The sequence below is a fragment of the Vanellus vanellus genome (assembly GCF_965231255.1).
Source record: "Vanellus vanellus genome assembly, chromosome: 19".
Taxonomy (NCBI): domain Eukaryota; kingdom Metazoa; phylum Chordata; class Aves; order Charadriiformes; family Charadriidae; genus Vanellus; species Vanellus vanellus.
Window position 1 is genome coordinate 6,302,330 of NC_138924.1, and position 17,187 is coordinate 6,319,516.

The window sequence follows — 17,187 nt, forward strand, 5'->3', positions numbered from 1 at the left end:
CCCCCCCGGCCCAGCAGGGAGGCGGCCGGAGCAAGATGGCGGCGCGAGTGCTGCTGCGGCGGAGCCTGGCGGGAGCCAGCGCCGTGCCGCGCCTCCCGCCCCGCGGCGGCCTGGCCCTCAGGTGAGCCCTGAGGGGGTGAAGCGGGCGGGAGAGGGCCGCCGAGAGAGGCTGGAGACGGAGACGCCGCCGCCCGCGCCTCCCTTCGCCCCGCCGCGTAGACTTCTTCCCTCCCCCCCCCCCCCTTTCCTGACTGGAAATGGCGCCCCGCTCGCCGGGGCAGCTGACAGGCCGGGCCCGCGGCCCTCCCGCGGGGCGGGCAGTGCGACCCGCTCGGGGTGGCCTTCAAGGTCATGGGCCCCAAGGCCACCTCCTTCCCCTCCCTCCCCCAAGTCCGCCCCTGGGTGGGGATGATGGCCGAGCCGCCGCGCCGGGGACCGGGTGCCCGCCGCCCCCTGCCGCCTGTCACCCGGCCTTGGGCTGCAGGGACACCCCGCCCCGGCAGGCAACAGGGTGCACAGGCTGCACATGCCCGTTCCTGGTGCTGGGGTATAGGGATGCTCCGCACCCAAGTATCCCTCCAGGACCAGGGTGTACAGCGACTCCGCATCCCACTCCACCAGGCAACAGGGTGCACGGGCACTTTGCATCTCATGTCCTGTGGTGCTGGGGTGCATGGCTGCACACACAACACCACCCCGTGGTGTCAGGACACACCGCCACTCCACATGCACGATGCCAGGTTGCAGCTCTACCCCAGGTCCATGTTTCCCCCAGCGTCAGGGTGCACGGCTGCGCACACCACCATCTTCCTGCCATCAAAGTGCACAGCTACACAGCCACACATGCATGTGTGTGCACCCCTTGGGTGTCGGGGCGCACGTATTCATACTTCCCTTAGGAGCTGGGGTGTGTGTGCATGTGCGTACAACCCCCCGGATGCCAGAGCACAGACACATCCATCGAGTTTTGGGGTGCAGACATTTACACGCCCATATGTCTGATGTGTGAAGGGTCAGGCGCGTGCACGCACCTCTTGGGTTGCGAAGGCACACACACCGCATACGCAGCTCGCTCTATCTCAGGTATAGGAAGCAGACACACATGCGTCCTGGGTGTTGGGAGACATAGAAGTGGCCAAACTGGGATGGGTCTACACGCATATTTTCTACCCTTTCTTTGAAACACGGAGAGCTGCTGTCTCAAGACTCAGAATGGGCAGCAGCCCCTGTGCAGGACTAAAGGCATCACTGCAGGCATCTGTTTAAAACAGGAATGGGGAGAGTTGTGGAGGGTATACGTTCTGAGATTTTATGTGCATGTTTGGGGTTTTATTTAGTTTCAAATAAACTTTGTTTAGACTGCAGATCAAAACCTGTCAATTATAGACAAGTTATTATTCTCTCTTCTAGGCAGACATGGGTTACTACAAAATCTAAATATTTGACCTGCTATCTCCCTCCCAGTTTATATTTTGTGCTAAAGCAGAAGCTAAGTGGAATAGAAGTGGTTTCACCATAGTTTTTAATCTAATATAAGCAAGCTATTCAGTGTTATCCTTCTGTGTTCACAGCCCAATGTTTGTAGCAAGAAAGCTAAGCCTATAGGCAACATTTGTAGGATAAGAATTTGCTAGCAAAGACAGACGGTGCCTTAAAATGTTGCATGAAAACTCTCTTTGATAAGTATTGTTCCCAGAAAATAAAAAAATTGTGAAGTGTGATGGTAATTCCCTATACATTAGTTGAATGTGTATATTCACATTTTCATTCGTGGTATTTGGGTTTTGGAACAATTTGGATCCAATATCTGTTTTACTTGTAACAGGTATTATAATATTGTGGGGCATAATATTAAGAAGTTAGTTTTGGATGATGAATTAGTTTTGAACTACTTTGTGATTGATGATCATAACTGGCAGTCCAAAGACATGAATTTAGTCCCTACTTTTCCGGAGCTAATCTCAGGCACATATTGCCCACACGAGTGAACCAGTAATCAGTTCAGGGCTTCTTGGTTTGCAGGTGTCCAGAATGACACCAGTAGTGTAGGACTTCTCTAAGGATATGGATTAAAAATAAGGTCCTAGCATCTCAGGTTGGGTGCACTGAATATCTGTTTTAATAAACTCCAGCTGTTACCATTCTTTACTATAAGTGATGCATATATTTAGATGGATAGTCATGTTCATGAGGAGCTGTACAGTTGCTGGGTAAAAGGTTTTGCATAAATGTAAACTATTACTCATTTCATTGTATTGAAAAATAAATATACCTCCAGTTTTATGTGCAGTTTAACATTCCAGTCATGAGACTCTCCTAATAGCAAAGGAATTTGTTTTTCACTATTATCCCCATAACTCCAGCTTATTCTTGCTGCTGATAAAGCTGGTTCACAAAAAAAGCATTATGATTATTTGTCTCTTTCATCTTCAAAACTTGCTGCAAACAATAATCCTCATAGAAGAGTGTTCTGAATATTAGTTTGCTAGTTTAATAAAGGGGAGGAAATGGCAATGGTTTGCAGATCTGAGTTGCAAAAATGAGTACTACAGGACTGGAATTGAGTTCTGCCTCCTAGAGCCCTGTTTGCTGTCCAGTGAGCATTAGTGCTTACTTTACGGGAGCTTTTTTAAACAACTTGGATTTACTAGGTGGGGTTCAGCCCCTGTCATCTGGAACAGCTTGTGTTCCTGTGGCACCTGATGTATATGTGACAACACAGCTGCAGTCACCTGTGCCTCACCTCCTCCAGCTGAGATGAGAGATAGGTCAACTTCAGGCAGCTGCATACACTCTATTCTAGCAACAGCCTTATCATGGAATGCCCTTTTAAATGCTTGTACTCAGTAATAGCTGTTTAGCTTTCAGCACAGTAACGTGTTTGTGTGTTTGCCTAGGGCCAAAGAAGGCACCATTTCCAATAAACACACCGATAAGGTATTTACTGATTACTTCTTAACGTTGAAGGTCATCTCAGCTGCAATTGTTCTTCTGGTTGTTATTGTTTCTCTGCTATGAAATACTTTTCCTTTCCTCCATCCTGCTTCCAGAGAGTGAACCAGTTCATTATGTTATTTTCAGATATTGGGACTAAAAGGTTGCTTTTTGAAAAACACTGCTAGTGTGAACTACTTTTGTGTAATACAGACAGGCATGTTCATGGAGATATTTTTCCCAAAAGAAGTCAAGATTTTCTTTCCCTATTTTTTTTTTCCTTGAACAATTGTCACAAACTTTTGATATCTTGAAGGCAGCTTTATAGCTGAAGATTGATAGCTATCTTCTAGATCTCCTAGTCAGTAATTAATGGTGAAAAGTTGACATCTGAGGCAGGAAAAGATTTAAATTGCCAGCTGCAGTGCCACATTTTTAGTATATCTGATAAATATTTTGTGTTTTCAGCAGAAACCCCATACCGAAAAGAAGCAAATTGAAGGAAGTGCTTCTTATGAGAAAGAAGAAAATACATTTGAGCTTGGGGTCCCCTGGCATACGTTGTAGAGAATCAGTTAAATACATCAGATTTCTTGTCCTTCTGTACAGTTTTTGGTGATTGAGGGATCTTCCGTCAGCTGGAAAAGAGAAGAATAATTCCTTTAACACATCATTTTTAAAAAGCACAGTTATCAATTGTAACGTTTTGTGTAGCCTGTGGTGTAAAGGGAAGTGATATTATTTTGGAATTGTACTTGCAGAAACTTCATAAAGATTATATAAAAAAGACAGTGAAATTCTTCTGTTTCAAAGAAAGGGAAATTGTGAATGCTGTACAAAAAATGTGGATCTGTACCCCTACATAGTACAGTTGCCAGAATTTTGAATTGAAATATTTGCAGGTTGTTTGTTTCCTGCCACTCATAATTTCTCCCAAATTAGATTTTCATTGTATTTTTTCTCTTGAAAGATTCATTATTTAACTTTTCTTTTTTTTAGAGTTATATTTGAGCAACATAGGAACATATGGCAGTTACTTTCCTATTTACACTGTACAAATTTTTCCTTATGTATACTGTCTTTTTGCTCTTTTTCACTCTTGTCTGTGTACATCAGGACAGACCCAGCCTTCTTGAGCAAAGACACTTGATTAAAAAGAAGATAAATAGGCAGAAAAAGCAGCCATTCACCCGTTCCCTCCTGTGTGCGCAAAGAATAAAAGTGGATAATGTACGGTTAACTGTTTAGCTGTGTGAGAGGGTAAATCTCAGTGGGGAAAGAACTGCCTTTATCTTGCTAGAAAGTGGCTCAGTAGAAAGTTTTAGTAACAGACGTATACATAAGTGTGTGTTATGATACTGCTTGCATTAAACTTGATTGTGCCTATCTTCCCTGTGTTGTGGGCATTTTCAAGACATGCTCAGTGACAGTATAATGTACTTGTTAATATGTAGGGGGCTGGTATCTTCAGCTAGCAGACCTCGTGAAGACAGTTGGTTAAAATCGCTATTTGTTCGCAAAGTCGATCCAAGGAAAGATGCTCACTCCAACCTTCTAGCCAAAAGAGAGACCAGCAGTCTGTATAAACTACAGAGTGAGTGATATTTTTATATTTAACGTTACCATTTCTTTATTCTGTTCCTGCATTTCTCACGTAATGTTGTTGTTTCAGTTCACAATGTAAAACCAGAATGTCTAGACGCCTACAACAAGCTTTGGTAAGTGTGCGTATTATGTTTTCACATCTTAGACATGTTGATTTGATCACAAGCTGTTCTGAAAATTGGCAAATATAATTATTTAGAGGGGAGGTGGAAAAACCCTCCTTTTACTTGCAGGGTATGGTGTTAAATAGCTCATATTATTCTTGGAGAGAGATGGCAAAAGATACTTTACTCAGTTCACTCCCTGTCTTCCCTCTTGGAGGTGTCATTTTCCTAAGCTGCAATTTAGGAAGATGCCCTTTGTGAAAACACTGGGGACATTTGCTGGAACAGCTCTCCCCCTTCCCTTAGTTGTCTTACAATTGCTGGTGCGTGCGGGTAGATCGGGGTGTGCTAGCGTGTGCCGCTCCAGCTGCCATGTAGGAATGTGTTGAGGGTGCTTGTTCTCTGCATACAGGAAGAAAAGGGAGAGATCGCTGGTGAGTAAAACTGCATGCCAATATTAAATTGAAGTATAACTTGGAGGAGATTTTAAAAACCCAGGGCTTGACTCTCTCTCAGCTCATTTATATCCTTCTACAAAAGTAATGTTACTGAGATCTACTCTTATAAGAGCTATGCGAATCCTTGGATAGGATCTTTGCGTTGGGGCGGTATCTTCCAAAGGGAGCAGTACTGTTATGGGTTTTCCAAAAGGTTACAGCTTTGTAAAATGTATGAATTGGTAACGTTTTTAATTTACTACTTTAAGGGTGAAACTGCAGAAATATTAGTCCTGTTCTGGTTACATAATCACTCCTCTGGAGCCAGAACAGCTGCCTTTTCAAGAACTGTATGTTTAAATTTGGAAACGTAGTGAGCCTCACACCTTTGGAAACAGCAGTGCTTTCTCACTGAAAGTGATCATCTTGTCAGTTAAATAAAATATTCTTAGCATAATGATAGCTTTCTGCAGCCGATTTTTTTAAGTGTGCTGTATTGGTGAGAACACGAGCTGGGCTGGAGGGTGGGGAAGAAGTTCAGAACTCCCAGTTTATGTCCGTAACTGTGTTACTGTTTGGCTGTACAGACATGAGTAAGCCATCTAATATCTCTGTGCCTTCATGTGTTCAGCTTTGAAATGGGGCTAGATGACCGAAAACTGTTTTCCTTGCTATACAAACAGAAATGCACTAGAATAACATTCAATCATAAGGTATTTTTAACTTTTTTGTTTAAAAAACACAAGTACACAGAGAAGCGCATTTAGCATTCAGCCAGCTTTCTGTTTAAAAGCTTAACATAAACATGTCCAATTACATAAAGCAGGGAGTCGCTTCTCCCTGTTATCTCATGAACTACCTAAGTGTTGAGTGAAAGCAGAGGCTTTTATTTTCAAGTAAAGAAACAACGGCAAAGAAAGAAACTGCTGTCAGCAGTCAGATGAAATATGTGTGGTTAGGTTTATTCTTTCCAAACCAAAGCAAATTTAAGTATTCCAGGGAAGGAGAAAACTCAAGAATGGACTAATAGAGAAAACTAAGCCTTTCTGAACTTCCCTCCTTCCTGTCCCTAAATTAAAGATGAACAGGTTAATTCCTTATACTGTGTCAAATCAGGATAAGGGTTAGTCATCATGTATTAATAAAGAAATAGTGTAATGAAGACAATTATGAGAGTACTTCATGAATCACTGTGGTTAAGTACCCCTTCTGAAGAATAAGGAACAGTTATGTTTAAGAAGGAAAAAGATGGTGTTCATAAGGTATTACGTGGGTGTTTTTTTCTATAATTTGCAACAAAATATATTTTGGGGTTATTGTAATAATTTAACATTCCCGTTTAAAGCTGCCATTCTAGGATCTCATTATGCTTCGCAAAAACAAACTGATAGTGAAACATCCTTGAAAACGTCCTTGGAGAGTCATTTTATCATATTATTTATACTATGTAGTGAGAAATCTTGAGGTACAAATTGGTAATGAGACTTGCTCAAGGTTGTCTAGAAAGTCAGCGGCAGAATCAAGTGGAAAACTCATATCTAATGACTCTCAGCCCAAGACCAGCCTGCTTTCTATTATTTCATACTCTGCAGAGGCTCACTGCCTGTGAACCAAACTGAGTAAGAGGGGTAATTATGCAGGGAAAAATATGAAAAGGCAGAGTTCAGCCAGACTAATTGACTTATTCATCAAAGTACAGTGCACTGAAAACTGTCTTAACCGAGTCAGCAATTGGTAAAACTTAATCTCCTAATGCTAATGTAGGTCACTTTTGAAGTGTGAAAAAATATTGGAAATACTGCAAATAGTCAAACAGAAATTTTGTGTTTTAAGGCAGTTTCACTGTATGCTTTAACGGGTAAGTTGCCTCAGACTAAGACCTGTTTCTGAAATGATAGAAAGCAGTAAGGCTGCATACAATGAAGTACAGTCATCATTTGATCTAGCAAAATACTTGGTTTTATTCATTCAGCTCAACGGAATTAATAGCATTGTAACTGGTACATAAGACCGTCCTTTCCTATTTTTGTGTATTCTACCTCCCTTGATAAAGAAAAGCTTTTCCTGAAGCAAATCACCCATGTAGTTAGGCTGCATTTTCTGTAAGTAAGACATCCTGATATTTGATTTCCTAATGTGTTGGGTCGCCTCGTAGGTGATAGACATAATGTACTGCATCAAAATAATTCTATCATGGTGTTTATTTGTCTAAAGAAATGGCAACACTTACCTTAAGTTTTCGTAGCGTTGTAGCTGTCTTTCCCCTGTATAGCAGACTTTTGTATTTCAGCTTTCTCTTCTGAAAAGTAGAGCTTGTGAATTTTCATACCATAATGATAAACGTGTGGTGATTTGTTATACATATCAACTGTAGCCTCCCTGAAGGAAATGCAACATAGTGTCTGTATTCCTTGTTTTCAAGTCAAGAGGTGCTGCCAAAGATTCATGAAGAAAAACACTACCCATGTGCACTGGTGGGGACTTGGAACACGTGGTACGGAGAGCAAGATCAGGCTGGTAGGAGATAGAAGTACAACAGAATGTAAAACCATACAAGTGAAACGTGTGCTTGGCAGGTTTCTTCTCTTTAAATCATCTCTGTTGACAGTAAACCTTTAGCAATGTATACAGTGAGGGTGTGTGTGCATCTATTATCAGTAGTCATATTAACATTTACGGTGCTTGCTTTTTGTCTTGTTGAGTTTGACAGTAAAGCATTAATTCCTAAAATTTGTCCTATTGTTAATACACTTTCATGTTTTCCGGGTGGTAGATTAACAGTTTTGGGAAATGCTTGTAAAATGTGGTCCTGTAATATTTTGCGGGCACAGATCGTGTTCCCGAATGTTGGGGGTAAAGGCAAAGGCTTACAAAGACAGAGTTCATGTTGCATTGGCCAGTATAAAAGCTTTACTCAGACTTTCATACTGTAATTGCTGTATGATAATGAAATGCAAATCATGCACGCTATCTGAAAAAACGATCGCATTGTAAACTCAACAATAAGATAGACCTTTTCTGGAGGAAAGTGAAAACATTTCTGTTCATGTTCACATAACGATACTGCCTAACTATGCAGATTGAAAATATACTGGAACTAGAAATTACTGAAGAGCCGCTACAGAGGTAACTACGAAGAGTCTAGTGTAGAGACAAAACCTGAAAAAATTGGGAAATTCTAGGAAATTGAAGGAATGGGAAGCCATAGACAGAGTGGTGTACTGATATTTGTTATGTAGTTTGTTATGTAGCTCCATGGTTAGAGCTATCAATGCCACTGCTTCGTTATTGAAAAATATACTTATGTACACATTAATTTGTCCTGCTCTCACAGCATATCGCACTACTGACACTGAACAAATGTGAAGAAATAACAGCAGATAACCCAAACAATGTCTGAGAAACAGTTCTAAAAGTTGAAGGGAAATTGGGAAATGAAGGCAATTGAAATGAGACTATCTTAGCCAAGTTGCTTTTGTAACGTATTAATACAGACTGTATCTGTAATTGCATCCCATAGCCTGCCTTGAAAATGGCACTGCAACAGTTCTAGCAGCGTAATAAAGGAGATTATGGGATTTTGACTTGTTCAGTACTTGTGCACCGGCTGTATTAATATTAGGTGGATATATCAAATTTGCCCTGGGGATCAGGCAGCAGAAGCAGGTGCAGTGGATGAATCTGCTGTCATAGTGCAGTGCCTTACATTAGTTTCCAGTTTACCCTCCTGGAAAAGGCGTAGGACTGCTTTAGAGGAGAGAAAATAGCTTTTGTGATTCTTTGAGGTGAAATATTGTTGCCTTGCTATATTAAGTGCTTGTAAATAAATCTTCTTATGATATATTAAAGAGAGAATGCTTTGAAAAAACTCAAGTTTAGACACCTGTTTTAAATTGTTTTTATGGGGAAAATCCTCGCAAATGTAACAATTCTAGCATGTTCAGATATCTTCCGCTTTTTTTAATGTAATGTTTACTTCAAAAATAACTTTTGCATCATCTTTCATGTCCTACAGAAACTGTGTTGCTCTTTGTGCTTGAGTAATTTACTGACCAAAAAAGCCTACCCCTCTATTGCTCTTAGATGAAATTGGTATAAAACACATTTTTGCAATTAAGTCATCCTCTCAAACTGAATGTTAATTTCAACTGCAGTCATGTAAAGTCATCGCATCTTACTAGCATGGCAACAAAAAGTCCTTTCAGGAATTTCCCTGTTATCTTCAGAGTAGATTGCAAAATTTTCCAAGAGAACCTTTTCCAAAAAGCAGATGATTCCATTATTCTTAGAAGGTTCAAATGTGTAGTGCTTTTTTTAAGGAAAATCAATTTTTAAACCTGTTACCTGATTTCTATTTTTGCATAATTCTGTAGTATGAAGGACATTTTATACTTTGATATTCCGTAAGTTTTAACAGTGGTGTGTGACATCCCTGAAAAAGCTTCCTTTTTTCTTTTTCAGTTCATCTGTGGAGATATGAGGGAGGCTATCCAGCTCTCAATGAGGTCATGAGTAAACTCCGTCAAAATAAGGTAAAATGCATTGATTTTGTTAGAATTGGTTATTCTACTTGGAAGAGAACAAAGAATAGTCAGCAAAAACCTGCACGTTTGGATACCCGCTTTTACTTCAATATCTTATCACTTCCTCTACAAACTTAGAAACCTCTTTGGAAAAGGGTTTATTCTCACATTCAGTAATACTGAGGTTTAATATCTGAAAACTTTATGAAACACTGACACTTAGTGCTGTGTAAACATGTCACTTGAAATTTTCAAATATGCCAGGGGAATTTAGATGCCTTTACAATTTAAAGGATTTCATTGTCCCAAAATCCCAAGATAGCATTAAAAAAAAAAAAAAAAAAAATAAGCCACCACATTGCATACTGTTTTTTGTTGTTGAAACGTAACACACAATTTGACAGTGATCACATTGGTTTTTAGGAATTCACCGAGTTTCGCAAAGAAAGAGGTAACATGCTTCTCTCACGCAAGAACCAATTATTGTTGGAGTTTAGCTTCTGGAATGAACCTGTTCCCAGAGAGGGGCCTAATATTTATGAACTGAGATCCTATCAACTTCGAGTAAGTTCAAATTTTTCTTTTTATTTTTTAAGCTCTGTGCTGTCATTTAATTTGCAAAGCATGTTTATACCACGTAGATGGAAAACAGACCTCATCTTAAAAATCTGGTTCTTATCAAAGCTGATGTCTGAGTCATTGTTGCTCTCAACGTGTGGGGTCCAAAATGAAGGCAGGCTCCAACAGGATACTCACATCTGCGGGTCTGAAAACCCTGTGTTTTCATTTGAAGGAAACTTCAGGCAAATGACTTAAGAAGTAATGCAGTTAGTAAACAGAGTAATTACAGATGATTATAATGTATTTATCACTTGAAGGAAGTGATTTGGTGAATACATCGTGTTTTCCATGTGTAAATGTTGTAAAAACTGCCCAAATATTCTGACTTTCTTTAGAGTACCGTTTTAACAGTCTGTTTTGTTTTTGTAGCCCGGAACAATGATTGAGTGGGGAAATTACTGGTAAGTGTTGCTTTAGCACTTGCATTCACCTATTCGAGAGATGTATGTTTAAAAATCATGAAGTAGAGGTGGCAGAATGGTACCAAAGCATTTCAGTCACCCACTTAATGGCCTGATTCAGTACTTACGCAACTTGTAAGACAGTCCTTTGACCCTTAATTTATTCTTTGAGGAAAGGAAGAGGAATTCTGTGTGCAAACAACATCGTGGGCTCTGTGGTTTGGCTTTCCTTCACATAACCCTTTCAGTTTGATGTAATATGGCAGAAACCATTTATTTTCAGCAGAAAGGACTGCTCAGTGAAGGGCGGTGGTAAACTCCTTGAGACTATGTTGATCTTTCACACCACTAGAAGCTGACTTACTTTTAGTTTAAACGGCCTAAGTCTTGCCTTTTAATCTCTGCAAGTCAACTTGCTTCTTGAAAACCTATTGAGCAGCGCATTTGTATTTTAATATATAGGTTAAAAGCATTTGAGACAGTCTTCTCTTGAGTATATCCTTCTGATTTTGTCTTATTTAAAACCAGTGCATGTTTCTTTCAGTTTACCTTCACTAAGTCCATGCAGCTCTAAAAGTTGATAGATAAATAGTTTGGAGTATTTTCAATTATTGTGACAAAGATAAGGACTTGGATTGTTAGACGTGTCGTTGTCACCAATATAATTTATTTAATTACAGTAATTTGAATAAAGAAAATTAAATTTAGAATTTTTATAAAATAGGCATATCTATAGTGGTAGCCAGTAGTTTTAGAACGTGCAACAGATTTATAGTTAAGAGAGATTGATCTTACACAACAAATCATGAAGTGTTGCATAGGACAACTGCATAGCAAATGTCCCTGTGAATAAAAAAGCTGTGTTCCACTGCCACAAAATCTGTGGTAAGTGAGTGTGGCAAAGACGATATGACTGAAACTCAAGGATTTAATTTTAGAAAACCTGCGATAAAAGTGTCCTGCCACTTTACATTGTTCCAGCAATTATTGTTATACTGGATCTAATGTTGAAGACAAAGAATGATTAATGCACAGTCTAGAGAAACTGCAAGCCTCCAATTTTAACTAATTTTAACAAGATATACAGGTATATTTTAATTAAGTAGTGCTTAAAATCAGTGTATTGTGGATTTTTTTCTTGTTTTTAATTACTGAAGTGTACTGCAAATGCTGTTTAACATTTGGGCTTCTTTTCAATTCTGCTTTTTTTTTTCAATTATCACTTATTTCCTACCCAGATCTGCTGTTTTTAATGGCTGCTTTGCTCTTTTGTAGGGCTCGTGCAATTCGTTTCCGACAGGATAATAATGAAGCAGTTGGAGGATTTTTCTCACAGATTGGACAGCTTTATATGGTTCATCACCTCTGGGGTAAATATCTGCTTTTTTCTCACTGAATCGGCCCATAACAGGCTCTTGATTTTGCCCAGAAGACAAAGTTCTTACAGAAGGCAAAGGAATGTCTTAAGAGGCTTTTTTTGTTTTATGTCAACAATGTTGACTTTCTTAGTTTTTGTGTAGGTAACTTTATTCCTCAAACAAACAAGCAGAAGTGAACATTGCATGTTTTGTTCTGTTTCCATCAACAGTTTCTCATGGCCCTTTCTTATTAGGGACTAATTGTTTGCTTTCAACAACATAAGCATGACAAGCCGTGTCCTACCATCTCTTTTCTCCATCCCCATTCATGCTGAAGTCAGGTTTTTACAGTTTAGTTTCAAGCATCACATATACCACACCTACAAAAAGGAAAGTCAGGCGTTTATTTACATTACTACATCATGGTGGTTTTGCTTTCTGTGTGTTAGTCTCCACAAATGCTTAGTTGTTTTTCATGGATTAGGAATGTTTCAGCTTGAAGAAACTCATTGTCTAATTTATTTTTGAAAATATGCAGTATTATCTTCATATCTCGACAACTCAGAATATTATATTCCAGCATTAGAAATCTGACACCATTCATGTAGAACTGTACTCTGTTGCATTATCTGTCTTACCTGCGTCTAAGACATTCTCTCTCTTCCCCAGTTCCTTCTGTTGCGTTGGCTTGGGAGCTTTTCCTTTTTGTGGAGAACTTCTGACTTTTTTGCTTCCCAGTGTTTGCAGCCTCCTAATTACACTTTAGAATACTTTTAAGGGAGCTATTCACATGTAGAAGGAAAAGGAGTTGCTTCTAAGCTCTGTGCTTGTTCGTTTCCCTCACCAGCTTACAAAGATCTCCAAACCAGAGAAGATATAAGGAACGCTGCATGGAATAAACCTGGCTGGGATGAACTAGTCTATTACACAGGTAACCTATTAACTTCATTGGAATGCTGGAGGTAGACTTTTGTGCATGTCATCATTTTTTGTTCTTCAGTACACTGCACAATGATAAAAAGTTTTGCATCTCTGGTGCGTGTGTGTCTGTGTGTCAGTTTTTCTACTGTAAGGGGAAGGGCAGACATTTCACTGTGAATTTTGCAGTTGATCATACAAATTCGGAAAAGTTGCCTAATTGCTAAAAAGTTGCTACGTTAATAGTAAGTTTTTATACAGGCACCTCTCCTGTAGAACAGAATTGTGTAAACGCTTAAGTTTGTATCCAAAAAATTAGGGAGCCAATAGTGAAATTTATCTTTATATTAAATTATTACCTCTAATATTTCATGAAATACGGGCACCTAGATAAATGCATTCCTTTGAAAAGGGAGTTTAGACTTTGGAACTAGAAGCCAGGAGATCTTTGAGATCAAAGATAGCTTTCATAACAAAACTCACAAAAGTATGCTAAGCCTGTCTGATTTTGGTTCCATAGGGTACATTTCAAAGGAAGTATACCAGAAAAATGTGAGACAACTTTCATTATGGTGAAAAGGAATGGGAATATTTGTCTTCAAAGGAGCAGACAGATTATATTAAAAAATCACTTGTTCTCAAACTACTGTGCTTCAGTTACAGGATTGGTGGTGGTTACTGATGACTTGGCATGCACTAGGAGAACAATTTGAAGACAATAATGTCTGTTCAAACTGAGCGTGCAGAATGGCTAATGATCTCTGTTAGTGAAATTAAACCCTGTCTCAATTTTTTTCAGTGCCCCTTATTCAGGAAATGGAGTCCAGAATCATGATACCATTGAAGATTTCTCCTCTTCAGTAAAGTCACTGATTTACTTGTGCCTACATAGATAAAGTGACAAGTATTTGTCTTAAATTAATTTATGGTATACATTGTATATCATAGTCTGAAATATAAAAGTACTGTATTGAGCTTATAAAAGAGACCTCTTTTCTTCAGAATCTAATGACCTTTTGCTCTTAGGATTATACCAGGAAATATAGGACTGTAATTAAAAGGTTGGTTAATTGAAAACAAGTACATATATGAGTTCCTCTGTGAGACGGCTCCTCAGGTTAAGTGTGGCATACAGTATCTAGCATCTTCTGCTACATAGACAATACCCAGTGTTCAGTAACAGCAACAGAATGGAGCGTTACAGTTGCTGTGGCCTTTGTGTAGCATTAGAATGATTGCAGATTTTAAAAACAAACGTGGGAGTTCTGAAATTAGAAGCTCTGAAGCCCTCGGGCAGCTCTGAAATACACCTAGCTGTTCTAGCAGGCCTGAAATCGGTAAGTAGCTCTAATTTACAAATAGGCAGTCATTAATCGAGGGTAATACTGTTTGTCAGGTGATGGCTTATGGACAGAGAATAGGGCATTCTGTTTTGCAAGGACTCTGAAGCGTGTTGAAACGAATCGCACATCTGTGTAGATAATCTACACCTGAAATTGAAAAGCGTAGGTCATACTTCACAAAATTAAAGAGATACTGACAAGACGTGATTGCCTGAACATTCTGCAGAGAATCCAGTGCAGTTAAATACATTTATCGCTACAAATAACTTGGAAGTCTAGGAAAAGGGGTTTAATTTAATAAGCAATCATGACTTCAGACATATGCTTGGTTGCGTGTTTCACTAACTGTACAGTAGGTACTTAAGAATTGATGTGTGAAACTGGCGCATGTTGAGTCGATAGGATTGGCATAAAGCGGTGTACCATTATGTCCAGTTCTATTTTGGTTTCACTTTTAGACTAGAATATATCAACACTTTTGGTGTCTGCGCTGATGTGAACATCCTGTAAGTGAAAATAATATTCTTTCTTTAAAGTGGCTACAATATTCAGTGTAACATACAGAATGTACAAATCAGTTACTGAATGTCCAGTTTGTACATTTCAATGAGTTTTCAGGAAGAACATATCAGTCAATAAAATCCTTTTAATTTTCACATTTTATTGGCACCGTATATGTATTGCTGCACCTGTGTTTTCTCTCATCTTGCAGTGTTTATTATGGAAAATTTGAATAATTGCATGGAATATTTCAGCTTGCTTAGCCAATATCACTTATTTGTGTCGGGGACAGCATTTCCCAATATTCTGCTCTCCTCCTCCGAAATGAATTTGCAATATCTCCATTACATCCCATTGTGCTAAGTGTTCTTGAGGTCATAAGTGCTGTGGTGATAAATACAAAATATTTTTCCTTCTGATTTTTCTCCACAAATTATGCTTAATATTTCAGGTCTGATTTCTTTCTTCCCACGTGAAATACACTGCACTCTTGCCTTCACTTGATTTTTCATCTTGAACAAAGTCAATATTTGATCTGGTTCTTGCCTGTCTTCGTATTTTCCTCCTGTTGTCAACTGATTATGGGATTTTACTGAGTAGAATTCTGTACTATATTATCTTAAAGTTCTCAGCTTGGCTTACTCAGTGGGCCAAGTACATCATTTCAGCTGTTCCTTCTTGTAAATCAGTCACGAGCTGTACTGTCATTTCAGGCTGTCATTTTTCCAGACTTTTTGGACTACTGTTTAGCTGCAAAAGGAGAAACAGGCTGACAGTATCAGCTTCCAGTCCTTTTTATTTCTCCCAGTATCCTCCCATATTTCTTGTTCCTAGAGAATTGTGCTGGTAACTTACCCCTCATAACCAACAATCTCAGCCAGAGAAAAAAGGCAAAAACCATTTTTGGAGTTACAGGATTTTGGGGGTTCTGATACAATCTGTTTCTTACCTTCACCCCGGAGCACTAGGAATTAAATTCAGTCAGGCAGAGCTCTTGTTACTCAAGGACCATGAAGTTTTGCATGCATAAGAAATGGAAGGAATAGCTGGATGTTCTGCGGGGTGACACCGTACAGTACAAGTCTCTTCAGTCTTTATGCGCTACCTAAGATCTGAATTCCCACTAGTGGTGGTGTAATGTATTATGAATGTGCCTCCTGTCGTTCTGAGCTTCAGACTTGTGCTCTGGCTGTCATCAGAGAGATTTTATTTTAGTTGCAGATAACTATATAAACTCAGTGACCGTAACACAGTAGATAAGTAATGCCAGTCTTTCCTTGCTTCCCTTTGCCTGAGCCTTTTCTGAAGTTGGTTTTCCCCTGTTGAGAACACTGTTGTGATTTTTTCCTCTTAGTTTCACGGCCCAGCCTGCCTTCTTCCTTTGCCTACCAATACTTCGGTGTTTCTTAGAGCAGAATTCGTAGAGTTCAGAACTGACATCACTATGCAGTGGTTGGAGAGTGGGGAACAATGCCTGGAAGGGTCTCTGGTAATTATCAATTCCTGTTCCGCTGTAATGAAGACACAGTTAAAACTCAAGTTAGTTGTCCTCTAGTCTTCCTAGAAAAGACTGCAGAACTGTTCTTCTAACAAGTCCCCTCATGCAAATTGAATGTATAACTTAAAGCAGTTCTACATCACTGAATAATCCCATTAAAATGAAAAGCTTTATATGAAGCTGTGTGGCTCCCCGTGCTCTTAGTCAGGACACCTCCTGAAGACCAGCTATTACTTGCCTGATGCGTGCTATTCTCCAGGCTTTGCTCTACTGTGATGGGATATGGTCAAGTAAATCGGTGGCTTGGTTGTAACATTCAACACTTCCCTCACCATGCTTTATTCTCTCCTGTTTTGTTCCCCAGTATTTTACAGACAGAAGAGCTTAGCCACTCACTACACTGAGTGATCCTTTTGGTACCTCCTGGACTAGAGGTCAGGCTTGATATTTGCCCAGTGGAAGGGGAGCGGTATTTTTTTTATTTTTTTTTTTTTTTCAAACCAGTCAGACCTAAAGAGCTCTTGCAAAATCGTTGGCCCGACGCCATGTTTCCATAGCACTCAGACTGGCAGAAGATACTGCTGTGAATGTTAACATCTCTGTGGCACAGAGCCTCCGGCACACTCTTCTGACTGTGGCATTAGTGAAATTACATATCCTTGAAGCATGTCACAGTGTTTGTAGGATCAGGGCCTGTAGCTATAGCTGATTAGCTTGGTGTTAGATTTTTATTTTTTTTAGCAGCCTTTTAATTCAATAGAAAACTGCAGCAAACAGAAACTTCTCTTGCTTCATAACTGTAGAATTGCGGACAAACACATTGAGTGATGGCAGAAAGAGTTTATACTTGTCCTACTCATGCAGTCTTGCCTAAACAAAAGCATGATTGTACATGAGCTGCCCTTGGAGCTGGCTGAGCTTTTTCTCAGGAAGAATTTAAAAGA

At 39.5% G+C, this 17,187-nt stretch overlaps 1 protein-coding gene across 1 annotated transcript; it reads left to right on the forward strand.

Annotated features, from left to right (window-relative positions):
• Positions 1 to 5: 5 nt before the first annotated feature.
• NIPSNAP2 (nipsnap homolog 2) lies at positions 6 to 14,918 on the forward strand. Its single transcript, XM_082492852.1, has 10 exons — positions 6 to 121; positions 4,389 to 4,528; positions 4,607 to 4,652; positions 7,503 to 7,597; positions 9,542 to 9,612; positions 10,027 to 10,167; positions 10,594 to 10,625; positions 11,901 to 11,995; positions 12,831 to 12,914; positions 13,701 to 14,918. Exons 1-10 carry the CDS (start codon positions 36 to 38, stop codon positions 13,763 to 13,765), a joined length of 855 nt encoding a protein of 284 aa, XP_082348978.1. The 5' UTR covers positions 6 to 35; the 3' UTR covers positions 13,766 to 14,918.
• Positions 14,919 to 17,187: the final 2,269 nt, after the last annotated feature.

What these genes read in the sequence shown, in the direction of transcription:
- NIPSNAP2 (XM_082492852.1), top strand. Translation starts at nt 36, where the DNA reads ATGGCGGCGCGAGTGCTGCTGCGGCGGAGCCTGGCGGGAGCCAGCGCC. An exon ending in CAGTCTGTATAAACTACAGA is followed by an intron (nt 4,529 to 4,606) that starts GTGAGTGATATT and finishes TTGTTGTTTCAG; the next exon opens with TTCACAATGTAAAACCAGAA. An exon ending in ATTGAGTGGGGAAATTACTG is followed by an intron (nt 10,626 to 11,900) that starts GTAAGTGTTGCT and finishes GCTCTTTTGTAG; the next exon opens with GGCTCGTGCAATTCGTTTCC.